This window comes from Eutrigla gurnardus (genome assembly GCF_963514095.1).
Source record: "Eutrigla gurnardus genome assembly, chromosome: 13".
Taxonomy (NCBI): Eukaryota; Metazoa; Chordata; class Actinopteri; order Perciformes; family Triglidae; genus Eutrigla; species Eutrigla gurnardus.
Genome location: NC_139936.1, coordinates 13,079,551 through 13,095,918, shown reverse-complemented (window position 1 = coordinate 13,095,918; position 16,368 = coordinate 13,079,551). Strand labels below are relative to the sequence as shown.

At 39.6% G+C, this 16,368-nt stretch overlaps 1 protein-coding gene across 1 annotated transcript; it reads right to left on the bottom strand.

The window, feature by feature from the left end:
* Nucleotides 1-6: 6 nt before the first annotated feature.
* On the bottom strand, nucleotides 7-15,824 carry lifra (LIF receptor subunit alpha a). The gene is made up of 18 exons (XM_084025086.1): nucleotides 15,693-15,824; nucleotides 10,720-10,920; nucleotides 10,236-10,363; nucleotides 9,708-9,861; nucleotides 9,226-9,504; nucleotides 8,998-9,127; nucleotides 8,170-8,315; nucleotides 7,947-8,083; nucleotides 7,521-7,695; nucleotides 7,140-7,204; nucleotides 6,636-6,858; nucleotides 6,196-6,381; nucleotides 6,006-6,107; nucleotides 5,736-5,882; nucleotides 4,576-4,713; nucleotides 4,374-4,467; nucleotides 4,037-4,103; nucleotides 7-3,896 (listed from the first exon to the last, which is right to left on the bottom strand). Exons 2-18 carry the CDS (start codon nucleotides 10,823-10,825, stop codon nucleotides 3,204-3,206), a joined length of 2,970 nt encoding a protein of 989 aa, XP_083881212.1. The 5' UTR covers nucleotides 10,826-10,920; nucleotides 15,693-15,824; the 3' UTR covers nucleotides 7-3,203.
* Between the last annotated feature and the right edge of the window lie 544 nt (nucleotides 15,825-16,368).

The following is a 16,368-nucleotide window of genomic DNA, read 5'->3' as shown; positions in this document are numbered from 1 at the left end:
AACAACTGGCCGGACAAATAACTTTATTGCCTAGAAGTAGCATTTAAATTTGTGTTATGCATGTCGACATTGATTTATTCACTCAGGAGCACTTCACTGTCATTCAATCAATAGTAAAATATTCTGCAAAATATCATGGAATTGAAAGCACATTTTTTTCTCCAAGAAATTAAAGCTTTTTTTTTTCTCAAGTGCACAATACTACAGTCATGTTGCCATGCCCAGCATTAGTTAGTGTTAGTTGATTAAAGCTATAGAGTAACATAAACATGGTGTAAAGGATTCACAAGCCACTGTTTTGTAATAATAGTTTACAACATGCACTGATTTGCAAACACATGGAAGGACAGAGATGAAGATACGTAAGGCAGCAAGTGTACCCTGCTGTATAAAGCACAGAATTGTAACATTCTACAGAGTAAACATTGACTCTGATTAAAAATGTAGCAATGGAAAAAAAACAAGGAAAATTGCATGTCAACAGATTCCGTGTTTGAGCCTGCATGTTGAGTACTCTAGTCCTATATGTCTGGCAAAGCGACAACGCAGTGATAAGATAGGGATGCAAAGCAGGCTAAGCCATTATAAGAAGACAGGATCACAATTCTAATTTATACCTCCACATTTCATCAAACTATACATCAGGTATCGCCTTCCCAAACATTTACCTTTATTCTCTCAAGAAACTTGGTGAGTTTACATTAACTGCCCCTTGTAGTGTAGGGAATATAATTTTGTATTATATGAAGGGGAAAAAAATGAAAGAAAATTTACAATTATGTACAGTTAGTTGTATAAAAATAAAGAAAAAAAGGTGCCATTCCGTTGATCGAAATCAACATAAAAGCATGTAACACATAGCGTTCATAGGTTAGTCTCCAAAGCCGTGCTTGTTTGATTAAGCAGACCTCAAAGGAAAACAATCTGCAGCCATATTTAAATACTTAAATCTATATCCACCCTTTACCCGCTGCCTTGAAGTGATCACTCATTTCACAATTGGTTGTTTTATCTTTACTTAACTGGCGAAAGGTGTAGCTTTTTAAGCAATTCTTTCAACCATTCCCCCAATAATCCGTTTAAAATCAGTGTTACAAGACATGGAGAAAGCGGCGATACATTTTTGTCAGTAGTTAAAGAGGACTGCCTGCCTGTCATCAGTACATAATTGAAGCCATCCATTATAGTTACTCCAAGTCATCATTCATGTCACAGTAGTTTTACTCAAAGCTTGTTCGCTGGAGGCACTGAGAAACAATAGACCACATGCTGCCATACAGGCAAGCAAGGGCCTGGCTCTAAAAAAATATAAAATGAACATCCTGGTTACCACTGGATTAGAATGTCAAAGAATAACCTTTGTATAATGATGCTGATGATGATTTAGGAAGCCTAGCCAATGAATGGTGCACCCTTAACACCCACAATGTAGACATGAGTGGAGAGCAAATGGTTTACTTGGGCAATTTCGGACTTGCCATAATTCAAAAGGTAATTTACATACATTTATTTAAAAAAAAAAAAGGAAAGTGACAGCATTTCTGTAAATTATCTATAAATTTCCCAATACATGCTTCCCCATGGTCCCCTTTTTCCAGTCACAAAATGTACATGGAGACTTGAAGAAAAAAAATGTGAGGAAGAGATAATCACATTTGAAAACAAAAAACGTAAAACTATACTTTTGAAGTAAATTTAGAACTCCATAAACATAAATGTAGGCATTTGAGCACAGCAAATCAGCATCAAAAGAGTTATCAGCCATCTCTCTGAGCTTGAAGATAAAGCGACCAAATATCATTCTTCACAAACGCGCAAATATACTGAGGGCTGAGAGTAACATCCTGGTATTTATATATATATATATAATATATTTATATGTTTCAGCGCTTACTTAAATGTATTAAAATGGACATCCACTTTCTCAATGCCAGTGGGATCTGTATTACCGATAAAATAAAATAAAAATGTTTTTGATCAGTTCTGAACTGCATTATTGTAACTTCTTTTTCATTGCATATAAACATTTAGGAGCAAGGCAGTGTGTGAAAGGTGAAGTATGACATTTATCAAGGCCATTGAACACTGTAATTACCCATCCACGGTAATTCTCATCATTTGTTCAATACCAAACATAAATTTGAGGATAATCCATGACACACAGCAACATTCTTTAAAAAAACAAAACAAAGAACATTTTTAAAAAAAGGACACTGGCCTGACTGTTTAAAAAAAAAAAATACTGCAAAAACAACCTCTACTAGTTAAGGAAGACAAAACAGCAAAAACACCAAAGTAACATAATAGTGTGTTTGTTCATTAAATTACATAATTGTGTAATCATGTCTAGCTTATATCAGTGTATATATCCACAGGGCTCAGCACCCACGCCATTCTAGACAGCACCACTCCTGTGTGTAAAACAATTACCGTTTTCATTCACAAGTGCATCTTTCAATTGACAACTGTGTTCAGACAGTATTCCGTGTAATATCTGTAAGAATAGGAGCTACCTTGCTGTTCATCCAGGAGAGTAACATACCTTTAAAATTGTTTTTTACAGGCAAATGCCCTTTTCCTTTCAGTAGCTCATCAGCTGTCGTAAAACAGGAAAGATTAACCCAGTTGCGGAACAGCAGAAGACATGGGTACTGTAAAGAGGTTTTCTTGTACTAGCTACCTTCCATCCAACTGTTCTTTTGTAGTGTTCTCCAAAAAATGTCCTCTACTCTTATAGTCCCATAATTTGGTTTGAAACCTTCTTGCTTTCAGCTTTGTTCTGTAGTGTAGTTCACATCACAAAAAAATAAAAACGTCTAAAAGCTAAAAACTGGATATACTCAACTGAAACACAGGTTATGCCATTGCTAAATGCCCATTATGGGGGGTCACAAAAAAAGGCAGTGAGGGGACATTACGGCCACCAGGTTGCCAGGAGGTATGAAGAAATCTTTCGAAGAGAAGACTAGAAACGTCTTCATATATAAATATACAGATTTTGATTTCTGATAATTGCATGAGAGAGAAAATGAACAAGATAGGTATTTCTGTATGTATGCAAATGGAAGGAAGTCGTGCCTCTTCAGAGATATTTACCTAGACCATGTAGGTTAGGCTTATTTGATGCATGACACTGGTAACAGCAGTGATCTGAAAGTTAATGTTAACCCTCCTGGCCTGACTGATAGGTGTGAGAGAGATGATCACGGTTTTGTGGATGACAGCAGGTTGGTGAACCAGGTCGCTGCTGCGGCCGACAGCTGTCGTTTCTCCTCTGCATGTTCCTCTCCATCAGGGAGGAGGAACTGAGTGGAAGCAATTGAGGTGGGGGATCCGAGAGAGGGTGCCAAGCTGCCACCCTCCCCATCCTCCGTGGGGGAGTCCAAATGCCAGGAGCTCTGGGGTTTGTAGCCCCCAGCACTGGCAGCCTGGGACTCTAGGAAAGGCTCAGCTGGAGCTAGGCCCATGTCATCACTTGGGGCTCTAGACTGCATCTGGGGCCGGTAACCTCCTCCTCCACCTCCGCAGACAGACAGATCAGCCTGGGGTTGGTGGCCCTCAGAAGAACCCTGTGGATCCAGCTGGAAGACCAAAGAAGACCCTGAGGTCTGGATCCCTGTATACGTCACATCGGTGCGCGCTGAATCCAAAGAGGATGCAGAAGAAGCGGAGGAGTCTGGGTAACGCGGCATTATGGGCCGCTCGTCTACCACTTGGTTGTAGTAACGCAATGATGTTGGCTCATCTGTGTCAACCGGCTCGTCTCCAAACCCCTGCCCCTCTTCATCCTCGTCTTCTTCAGGAATGACAACAAGCACCTCTTTACTAGAATCCCACTCAGGCCTTTCTACCATGTGGACCAAACTGTGGGGAGACGGCTTCACATCCAATGGCCCCTGTCAGACACAAAGGGTGTTTAAACAATTTACTCATCAGTTTAAACGGGAGACAATTGCCTCAAAGTCTTCTCACAAGGGATGATGAAAAAGCACAAAATGGGTCAATTGTAAGTTCTTGAATTAGTCGGATATTGTACCTGTGGCCTGGACCAATCCCCAGGCAGCTTGGGCTCAGGTATGTCTGGATAAAATGCCTTTTTCACCCTGGTGGCGAAGCAAAGTGTCAGATTATTATCATTATCATAAACAGAATTACTGCCTCCACCAACCAGCTCTGGCTGTGGCCGACATGGAGGCACAAAAAGCCAAAACAAATCATAGTAATACAACCCAACAGCTCATTTTCAATACAGTGCAGTGAATATGCTGCTGCGTTTACTTTATGTGGTAGATATCAACAGATGTTGCATACTTGTTACATTATTTATAGAACACACACACGAGAGACCAAGTTAAAGAGCATACAACACTCACCATTTCCTTTTCTTGTAGCAAATGAAAGTGACAATGATGAGCAATAAGGCTGTGATTCCAAGGGAAGCCAAGATTTCCAGGATCAGCCAATCAGCTGTCAGGCCAAGACAGCAGAAGTATTAGAGCTATTACACTTGAAACAAGATTATTTTTCCTTCTTTTGCATAGAACTAAGTATGCATGCAACTATACGTTCACGTACTGTATGGCTCCAGTGTTATGGAGGCAGTGCCGCCTGTGTCCTCGCCTGCTGAGGTGTAGGCCTTAACAGTAAACTTATAGGAGCCTTCAGAGAGACCCTTTACTGTGTAGCTCCTGCTTCCTACGTCTGGCAGATTAGCTGTTCAAAGGAAAGGGTAAAAATCAAGAGAGACGTGAGAAGGAAAGAAAAGGAGGCAAATGCGAGAAAGGAGTTTAACAGTAGGGGTGAGTATTGGCAAGAACCTCACGATACGATACGTATCACGATACTTTGGTCACGATACGATACGCATCACGACATCACGATATTGCGATATAAATAAAGATGAAAACACAATTACCTGTATATGTACATCAGATGATATTGATCAGAGGACAACTTGAGTCAAAACTATTTCATTCCATTTTATTAATTCCCATGAAATTCACTGGAATAAATATTGAAAATAAAATGAAAAAGGATAAAGTACCCAATGCACAATTGTGACAATGCACAAAATAATAAATAATAAAATAATAATAATAATAATAAATGTTTCTCCTTTTGTGTCACTGTTTGAACACTGAACTGAAGAGGTCATATTTACATTTACATTTAGGTCATTTAGCAGACGCTTTTGTCCAAAGCGACTTACAATAAGTACATTTGTCAAAAGAAGGAAACAAGGAAACCACAACGAATCATTGCCGATAAAGTAAGAGCTTAAAGTAGAACAAGTGTTAGGTCCTCATCTGAGTAAACTAGTAAACTTCAAGAGCAACAGTGCTACGATCAGAGTGCTATAGGTAAGGGTGTTTTTTTTTTTGTGTTTTTTTTGGGTGGGGGGGGGGTCATGCTAGTCGAGGTGAAGTCTGAACAGGTGAGTCTTGAGCCTTTTTCGGAAAATGGCAAATGACTCAGCTGTCCTGACATTAGTCGGGAGTTCGTTCCACCACTGAGGCGCCAGAACATATAAAAATAATGTAAAAGTATTTGTGTAAACATGAATCTTTTTGTTTTTTTAAATCGATCTTGAGTTGAAAAATCGATCGCGAAGTATCGCGATATATTGCCGTATCAATATTTTTCCCACCCCTATTTAACAGGATACAAAATGCACCCTGTACAACATATTTTGAAGAAGGTTGTAATTAATCATGCATGCATTTGTGTTCATTCACCTAGAAGCGTGAGCTGCGTGCCACTGCTGACGTAAATGTTGTAGCCCAGGAGGAAGCCTCTTCTCTTGACCAGCGGGATCTCTCCCCAGGTAAGGAGGATATCGGAGTCCTGCTGAGTGATTGACAGAGCGGCAGAACTGGAAGGGACTGGTGAAGGGAGGAGAGAAAATAGAAGAGACGGGTCAGAGGCAGAACAAGGACTCAGCAATTAAAATGCAGACTATGGCTTCAGAAGTCATTGCTTCTTCTAAAAGGAAAAGCTTTTGTTACCAAGCTCCTGCATGTATCCCTGCCAGCGCTGCAGCAGCTCTGGGGCCTCTGACGAGATACTGTAGAGGGAAATGTTGTACCTCACACCTGGCTGGAAGTAAGCTGATGGCAAAAAAAAAAAAACGTTTAGCCTGTAGTGACTGTAGTTACACATACAGTACATTGAAATATGGCATCAATATTAGCATACCTGACTCGATGGAGACATTGGTGTTTCCAGCGGCCACCTTTATCCACTCCACAGGGCAGTCCCTCATGCAGGAGGCATTATACCATTCTACCACATAAGCACATGTGGCGTTGGCATCGTGCTGCCAGAACAGAGGGAAACCTCTGTCCGTGTAAACTGCTCTGGACACAACATTGGATTCCACATCTGGAAAGAAAAAAAAAGAAAAAAAAGTATACAGCAATTTAGAAACCACTGTACTCATATTATATAGTTATAGTTTCAAAGTGTTTAATGACTGTGAAACCTGACACAGTTGTTCTAAGTGCCTAAAAAGACTTAAATGACCATATATATCAATGTCATTAACTTAAACTTGTGCTCCTGAGAATAAATCAACGTATCGCTTTTTATATTCATACTTGCTTCTTATATATTAAACACATCCCAATTCCACAAACCTGTCAAATGTTGAGGTATAAGTATAGTTGCAGGTTGAGACACGCCATCGGCGTTCTTTGCAATGACGGTTGCCATGACCTTGTAGTCACTGCTATTGACTGTGGTCTGTGTGAGGTTGATGGGTACAGCAGAAGTATCTGGTGAAAAGATTTGTCGGAAATCTTCTCCGAGAGTAACTTCGTAACCAGTGATGCGACCATGGCTCTGTCTGTGTGTCAGAGGCTGGAAGAAATAACATGAAACAGACAGAGACATGGTTAAATTCCTTTTTACTTACAATTTCAGACATTCATGATACATATCCACAATAGATGGAGCTTCTACATGTCAAACTGGAGAAAGAGAGTAAAAGGAGAAGGGAGGAAGGAAGCCAGGGACGAAGCATTAAGACTACAACAGAACCCTACTGTAAATCTGTGCCCTCTGCCGTAAAACTAGCAAATTGTACATCTACATTTGAAAACTAAATACAATTCAGTTTAAATACAAATCACAAAAAGTACCTTCCAAATGACCTGCCCTGTGTAGTCTTTGTTCATCCACAGCCACACATCAGGAGCATCTGGAACTGAGAGAGAAACAAATCTAAATTCACAAAACATAATAAAAGATGACAACTGAAAATAATACTGTACACAGAAGTTTTTGAAATAATAAAATGTCTACTACCGTCTTTTGTAACTGAAAAGCTCTCAAATTTTAGAAGTGAATTTATATAACATTTTAGTTATTCTTCTGATTAATTCAAAATCATTATTTAAGATTAAGTCAGCATATAGCAACATTAAATAAATACGGGTAAACAATAAATTAATACGAATCATTAATCAAAGACGGAAATCTCTGCTAAAAAAAAGCAATTCCACCAAAAAAAAACTCTTTACCATAAGTCTTTGTTTTGAAGGAAAATGGTTTGCTCCAACTTCCCCACTTCCAGAAATGCTGCTGGGCACCACATCGGACTTTAACACTGTAATCCTCGTCAGGATACAGGTCTGATAGAACCACCGACCGCAGACCCACACCAGAGAAGGTGCGCTGATCTGGCTGACTGGCATACTACATGGACATAAACAGTTTTACATTGAGACGGACAGTGCAAACAAATGGACACATGGTCTTTCCCTGCAAAACACACAGATGCACACACACACGCGCGCACACAGATGCACACACACACACGCACCCACAGATGCGCACACACACACACACACGCGCGCACCCACAGATGCGCACACACGCGCACACACACACACACACAGACACGCGCACACAGACACACGCACACAGACACACAAAATAACACTCACCTTTGTTGTTTCGGAGGCAAGCTCTACCTGGCAGACAAGAGCCAGGGAGGAATAGCTGTCGTACTTCCACTCCCACAGCACAGTGGCATTCCAGGCATGGACAACAGAGTTCAGGTTATCTGGCGCGTCTGGACGCACTGAGGAGAAAGGGTGAAAACACCTTTCAGCTGTATATTCCATGTCTAATTTTACATCTACTTTGAAAACACTGGTATAAATCTACCTCTGTGACTGAGCTCAGCAGAGTCAGTGAGGATGTACTGGCCGAGAGGGTTCATAGCTACCAGGGTCCAGTTACCCTCCCACTGGGCCACACTGCACTTTTTCTGCTTCTCCTGCTTCTCCTGCAGGCTCCTGAAAGTACAGTTCCTGCAAACGAAAACAACAGATGAAAACATGAAGAACAGATTAATTAAGAATGAGAACATAAAAAAAACCCAATTAAATCAAATTAAAATGTGGATACTCAAGATTCATACCCCAGTCCCAAACACATTCATAATGTCGCTTTGTCTTGCCAGCCTTCAGACAATTCTTGTAAAAGGTCTGGCAGACAGCCAATGCACTATCAATGTTAAATGGACACACAAGCAGCAAGTGGTTACTTAGACTAAGTGCTTTATCTTTCTTGTCATCCTCTCTCTCTCTTTGTTGATTTTTTTTTCTCGGCAAACAACACTTCTTAGAAAAATGCAGTCATAAATAATGCAGGGATAGTTTCTTAAGAACAAAGTGACATTATACCACATCCTGGTTTGTCCATGAATTGTTGTGCATCTGGTGCAAAGAAATACATCATTCCATCATCGCTACTTTCCAATATTTCGTCTTTGCTTTTTCCTGTATTATAGTGTTTTGGATCTGAGTCAGTTGCAGATACCATTGTATTGCCTGCAAATGTCGGTCTGGTTCAAACCAACTCCGCTCCATGTATTTTAGCCCTACGGTTTCCAACACAGTATAAGGTTTCAGGTCAGGTTGCATGAGCCTAGATGAGCACTGGCTATTTTTAAAAGTAATGCCGTTATGCTTGCGTGTGTGAGTGTAGTACCTATTGTTCAGCGTGTACCGCGTTCCTCGTTTCTTTCCATACAAGTTAGAGTCTCGTCCTTCATTCCACTGGCACACAGCTGAAATTAAGTTATTGGTCTCGCACACAAAGTCACTGGGCAGCGGTGGATCTGGAGAAGGGGACAACACAACAAACTTACTTGCTTACCAAGCCATTCGTCAAACCATTCACACATCAGTTCTAATCTAAACAGTTAAGTCTTCTTACATCCGACAAACACCACCGCTCCATTCTCCGGTTCTCTTCTCGGATTGTCGTAACAGACGACATTGGTTCCTGTCTTGTAAGACAGTCTCTGTTTAACCGCTGTAACAGCGTAACTTCGCCGACTTAGTCGCGTTGTGTTAATGACTGTGTTGCCGTAGCTGATGACACCAAACTGCTTCCCCTCTGCCACGATGCAACAGAAGGTGGTGTTGGCCCCCACGGGTACAACTCTGTCCTGGGGATACATCTGGAATTTCTCATTGCTGGGGATGTCAAGTCCTAAAAAAAAGAAATTAAGTTGTGAGAGTGGCAGAAGAGAGACAGACAGAAGTGGAGAGGGAGATATAAATTTACATCTATATTTAGGTACAAAGGAAAGAAATTTGTTTGTTTAACCCCAAAATTGAAAAGTCAGGCAAAGCAGTATTTTTGATTCTCTAATTATTGGTGTCCTATATGGGTATAACTATTGGCCTTCTGACCTTGAAGTATCTGGGTGTTGCTCCATTCACTTGTTGTCTGTCCATCTCTCGAACGGATTTTAACCGACAGCGAGGTACACTCCAGAGGTTCAACTGAGGTCCAGTTCCACTGGTGGCGTCCACCCTCCTGATTCCTCGTCACAGACAACGTGTCCTATAGATAACACACGGAAAACACAGTGAGGGAAAGAACATGAAGCGGGTAGATGATGTTTTTGGTGAGAATAGTCATAGCTCAAGCATTATTGTACTGAATTATTACATCTGTATATGATGTGGCTCATTAATTTCAGACATTAAATGAAGTACAAAAAAAGCCAAAGATATGTTTTAAAACAATGTCCAGTATATGTATTGGCCACAATTGTATAAAAATATATATAAAAGGATCATGATAAAAAATTTTAAAGATATGTAAAATCAATATCAGCACATATATCATTATCAGATATTTATGAACTATCATCTGCTATAGCTCCATTCACGTGACGATATATCCAACACAGAAGAAAGAAGAAATGCTCTTACATAGAAGACAGTTTCATTGAGTTCAGTTCTCAGAATCAAAAGGTCAAAGGTTGTGGCTGCTCCTCCTAGCCAGGATATGGAAAGTTGCTGTGTATTCATGTTAGCCAACAGGTTCACTTCCTGGGGTACTGAGAGAAAGAAGAAAGATTGGCACAATATTAAGTGATTTAAATGGTATAACATACAGATTCAACGTAAGTTTAAATCAGCAAACATGCTGTGTGTTCCAATATCCATAATATTTAGTACTTCCCAATACAGAGTATGTCAAATGCAGTACGACAAAAATACCAGGATGTCCTACTACATCCGGTCGCATTTTGCAGCATGGATGTTTTTCTGGTTATTATTCCCACGGAACCAAAGAGCAAACCTTCTCACATGGATCTGCTATATTCCATCAATATTCAAAGCAATCAATATTTGTGCATTAGGAATTGCAGATCATTGATTTATAATCCCATGACAAATTTGTTTTTTTTACCATCTTTTGCATGGGTGTGTTGAGATGAGAGGGCCAGGAGAAAACAGATGAGCCAGATAGGGCTGCAGTGAGGCTTTGAGCTGGAACTGACACTTAAGCGGGGCATGGTGATCAACTGGCCGAGATACCGTCTGCAGATCCTAAAGTGGCGGTCCTCTCCACACTATGCTCGACATTTAAGAGGCAAGGCAGACAAAGGCCCTGTGGGAAAAGAAAGCAGAAGAGAGAGGGGAAAAAATTTAAAATATACAGTGAATACAATAGAGGTCTGTTAAAACACAAACATAGCAAAAAAAGAAAGAAAGGTAACACCTAAGTCAACCACAATTCAACCAAATTCCTGGTGAGAAAGTCACCAATTTGGAAACCTGTTTTGTTTATATAACTCCTGCCCTCATCTCAACACCAGAGTGTTGCGATGTTTGTGAAACTGTGAAGTTGGAGTCATGTAAACATAATGTCCTTATTCATGGAATAGTCTGTCGCAACACATTTCATTATATGTCTCGAGGTTTGGCTAGTTTGCTCTTGTCATCTTGTTATACATTATTGAGCTTTCGTACAACCGAACATTCAATAAGACATATTTTAGATGAGCAAAATGATATTATTCCTGATGTAAAAACACACTGTGGGTGTGTTAGACTTATGAGATGTAAACACAGAAGAGACCCAGACTGGACTAGAACAAGACACAAGGCGTTTCAGATTGCCATACTGAAAAGAAATTATGTTAACTGCAAAAACATCTAGGTGGGGAATTCCAGGTCAAGGCCTATCATGTGAGTTATGTGAATGTTGTTCTCCCTACAAATAGAGGTAGAAGATTAATATGCGTACTTGAGATTTTACAATAAATGTGCTGTGAGCCTTGTCCTTGGTGAGCCTGTATGTGCATGTTTGTGTATGCAATTCTCTATTATTTTGTGTTTAACTTTGGCCAAGATGCTCCGGTGCAGTTTGTCTGGTTTAACTTGAGACAGACAAGCCGGGACAGGCCTCAAACAGTTGGTAGCTGGATTAAACAATGATCCCAAGTACAGCAGCAGTGACCTGAATACACATTACACAAACACACAAGCAAAGCTGAGCTAAAGTGTCTCACACTCCATAACCTGAAGCATTTTTGTCAAACAAACAAATCAGTGTCTGCTAATAGATAAGTTGAGGGAAGAAAACAGAAACTAGACCAGACCAGACCACACACTGATTTTAAGAAAGGTTAAAAAAAGACAAAAACATAACGATAACAAATTATGCAATATACAACCTGGTACTGACACCTAATCAAGGCCGGCAATCTTTTTTTCTTAAAACAAGGAGTGAGCTTGGTAGCTTGGAGGTGCCAGGTACTTCCAGTGTATGAGGTTACACAAACAAATAGCAATTTCAAAAGAAATTTACATTACGTGAAAAAGGAGGCAAACAATTTGTAGCCTGATTATCTAACTAACTGCTCAATGGTTTATTCCATATTACCAGTTACTTTGCTAGTTTTCTGTGCCAAGTGATTTCTTTATTTTGTTGTGGTTAACAAGGAAATCGGAACAGTCATGCTTTTAATTAACTCAAATGTACCGTCAAGTCTTGTTTTCTTCTAGTGTGTTCCCGACTAAAAAACATCATGTCCAGATGAAATTTAGAAGCATGGCTCAAAATAAATACAGCTGTGTGGAGTCAAGGTTTCACATACTTCTGTGCCTGAACTAAAAATGGTTTCTGAGCCCGTTGCAGGGCCCCATCTAGTGGGTCCCCACATGAAAAGAGCCTTTATATGTTTAAGAGTCCTTCAACGATTTTCCAACTTCAGCACCGGACTGAAACATTTTATGGCATCCAATATATCCTACGACGATCTGAGCTCTGAAAAAAAAAACCCATAGTGCACTGAGTGGGAAAAACAGCCATAGATTCTGGGAAATCTAACCAAGAAACTGATAGCTACAAATGCACACCAGCATCCAAATCAATAATTGTCTGCTGGGCTCTGTTCCTCAAAGCATTAATAAATGTGACTAGAACCTACAAAAGTCACAAGGATATGGCTGTTACTTAAAAAACGACCCTAAATCTTGCCTGTACTCCTGCAGTAGTTTTAATACATTTTTAGGAAAGACTGACCTTAAAAGCACTGCCTCTCTCTACGTTGGACTTTGCCACTGTTCTGTTTGACTATTCAGCTGTGGAGGGCCGCCTTTAAAACCATGGAAATTGTCCAAGTATCCTTGCACACAAAATACACTGTGCAGGTCTGACCACTCTGTGATGCAATCTTTTCTTGGAACCCAAATTTGCTCGGTGCAAAGGGCCCATTTGTCCCAGCTATTTCCACGGCAGATAAACACACGATTCAAGTAAAACACTATACAAACTCAGTCAGGACATGTAACGCCCATTCCAGTATGTCAGAACTAATTCAGGGATTGTGCAAGAACAAAGATATGCAGTTACTATTATGTGCAAAATTATGTGTTCATTTAAGTGAATTACATATATGTGTCTGTATGTGTAAGTCACTTATCAACCTATTGATTGATCAACTATTTCAACACGAGTGTTAGTGTTAAAGACATCCTACAGAGTTTCTGAATGTTATCCCCCCACTATAGCCATAACCAGGACAAAAATAAACTAGGGTTATTCTGTGTCATTTCATCAAATTTCTGAAAATCTTCCCACCTGACCATCACAGAATTTCTTGAAAAAAAAAAAATTCTAGTACAAAGACACACTTGTTAATAGGAAAAATCCAAATTTTGAAGGCCAGATGTGAGATAGTTTTCCAGATATTGCCGTTTAAAAATGGCATTACAGAGTATGACGCCAAAAACCGTCTCATGTTTCATGAGAAAACTGTTGACAGTAGAGACCTAATATCTTGGTTTTTTCCTTGTCTTTGTACTAGAATTTTTACAGGACATTCTGAGATGGTCAGGTGGGAGGCATTTGATGAAATGACATGGAATGACCCACAAGCTACAGCCAAAATTACTCAGAACTACCACAGCTTGGACCTTTTATATGGGAGCTGTAGTGTTTTCATGTTTTTGTTTTGTAGTAGTAGGTATGGTCTTAGTATTTTTTTTAATCTGTTGTCTTTATGAGTTGTACAGTATGCACAGCCACCAAACTTAAATCACCTTACTATCCCAACCACATTTTAAAACAGAACAAAATCATGGACGCTATTTTCGTTACAGAAATTGTGTGGGATTGTGTGGAACTGAGGCAAAACTCTGCAAAGCTGTCATTACGGTGTCATACAATTACCACTAGGACCAAAGAAATAAGCATACAGTGCCTCTAGTTATCTAAGTGTGGTGACACTTTGGAACATGAGCTCAAGTTGCTGCTTATTATGTCTGACCTTTAAATGGGCCAAGAGGAAGACCGGATGCAAGTGACATTAAGTGATAAACGGAGAGTGTTTGTGTGAAATGGCGGTGCTCTGACCTCATTGGAGAAGGGACATTCAGTCCTGTGTGTGTGGAGCTTTTGGAACTCAACCAAATATTGTATCCTTCCTTCCTTCCTTTTTCCTCTAAACCTTAATGAATGTGAATGTAGCTCTTGGAAGCAACTGGAAGTGAGTAAAAAAAATAAACTTGAAAAACACACAATTTGCTTTTAACTTACTGTCTTAAAGTAAAAAGTGTGTTAAAACTTCACCAGTTCAACTCTGAGAGAAATATACAAACTTGTCTGATCTCATTTACCATAGACACAACTAAGTGACTGGTAACAAAGAAAACATAGAAACAGGGTGGCTGCTATCCTGCCAGGTACGCACCTTATAATGGCCGTTTGTTGTTGTGACTAATGTTCGGTGTTTAATGTATTGCGTAATAGCAGGATAAGCTTATGGATCATGAAAACTCACTACCTATTTGTACAATTCCCCCCCGTATTGGACTATGGCCATAATTACATTAGAAACAGGATACAAAACAAACAATCTCTTGTCCCTTAATGCTGAGCAACTGAAGGAGAAGACTGTACCAAGGGAAAGAGGAGTGTAAATGCATCAAGACTAACAAAGACCTGTTATTTTATAGATATTATTTGCTTCCCCTATGCCTGTCCAGTCAATATTACTGTCAAGGAATCTATCTGTAAAGGAATGATTCCCAAGCTACCTGTCTTCTTTTGATTCATATTTCCCTGCAATTCCATTCCAAGTCTTAATAATCAATTTGCACTTTTACCTTAAAAAGGTAGCCAACTACTGAGTAGGGTATAGTATTCCATTATCTAATCTTTTTTTAAAGACAGAATTTTCCCATCCAGTTTTCTGTGAGGGAAAATACTATGTTTACAGCAAAACAACAGCAACCTCTTCTGTGCATGCAGACCTTATTTGAGCAACACTTTATTTATTCACAATAATAACGTGGTCCTAAAGCCTATGATCCATACTGTAGCACATTGGCTGGTAATCAAAATATTAAGAAATAACCATAAAAGATTAGTTGATCCGACTACCTTCCTTCAATCTGTGAACAATTCAGCCATGAAGAAATACGCGTTATCATAATGTCTTTACACAATAATGACAATAAGCTGACAAATAGCTATTTTTATTCTGTTCTTCAAGAAAATAAGGCTAATACAGTAGGTATCCCAAACTGCATCATCACAGGACGGTTTGCATCATTAGCATTAGCAACTTGGCAGTATGATGGGCAACGCTACCGTTAGCGTACAAGTCTTATCATAAACAACCAACATACGTCAATTCTTTGGCCATCATTTTGACAACATTTTAGTAAGGGAGGTAGGGTACTTGAATTAAACATGCTGACTTATATTAAATTGTAAATTCACTTCGCAGGCGGCGGTAGCACCACACACGCGCAGAAGAGGCCACTGATGTTTGGGAAAACACTGCTAACGTTAGCTACAGTAACGTTAGCTGCCATCTACGTACCAAGGTTAGACGGTTAAGACAAATTCACAAATAATACCAATATTACCTCTGATGTATTAGGAAATGTTTTCCAGTGCTGTTAAATATATCGGCTAAATATATCCAATAATCCAGTTTCTTCAAAATCCTGCCCCGTACTGGTCCCCGTGCTGTGTAGTTAGACCATTCCCAGTGAATCCAGTGGGAGTATGGAATTACTGGAAAAGAGCGAACCAGGCGTTTGATCGACATTTGCACTGACCAATGAGCTTCGACTTAACTGTTTTCTCCAGGCAGGGTGTTGTCATGTTGCGTTTAAGTCATTCAGGAAAAACTGGACGGTACACATGGTCACGAAACCATCCAGACCTCTGCCAGGAATCTGATGGAGACGATTTCACCAATATTCTGGATTAAAATACCATAGTCGGCAATAGAACAAACCCCCATAATGATTTTTGTATCGTGTAAACTTTTCTATGCCATAACACACCCACAATTTGGAGGACTTAATCGTGGGAAACGAATGCACCTCTTAACGTGCGTGTTGACTGCATTTTAATAAAGAAAATGGTGTGGAAAACACCTTTATGATATCCTGGGTGGAATTCCACAAGTCATAACAACTCAAGAACAGGGTGAAATTACAAATGAGAGACAAATTTAATTAAATGATAAAGCATTTAATTAAATTCAAAAGTAAATGTACAATTAATGTACAATATATGAATGTACACATTACA

What these genes read in the sequence shown, in the direction of transcription:
- lifra (XM_084025086.1), bottom strand. Translation starts at nt 10,825, where the DNA reads ATGCCCCGCTTAAGTGTCAGTTCCAGCTCAAAGCCTCACTGCAGCCCT. An exon ending in TCAATGAAACTGTCTTCTAT is followed by an intron (nt 9,862 to 10,235) that starts GTAAGAGCATTT and finishes TGTTATCTATAG; the next exon opens with GACACGTTGTCTGTGACGAG. An exon ending in TGCTACAAGAAAAGGAAATG is followed by an intron (nt 4,104 to 4,373) that starts GTGAGTGTTGTA and finishes CTTCGCCACCAG; the next exon opens with GGTGAAAAAGGCATTTTATC.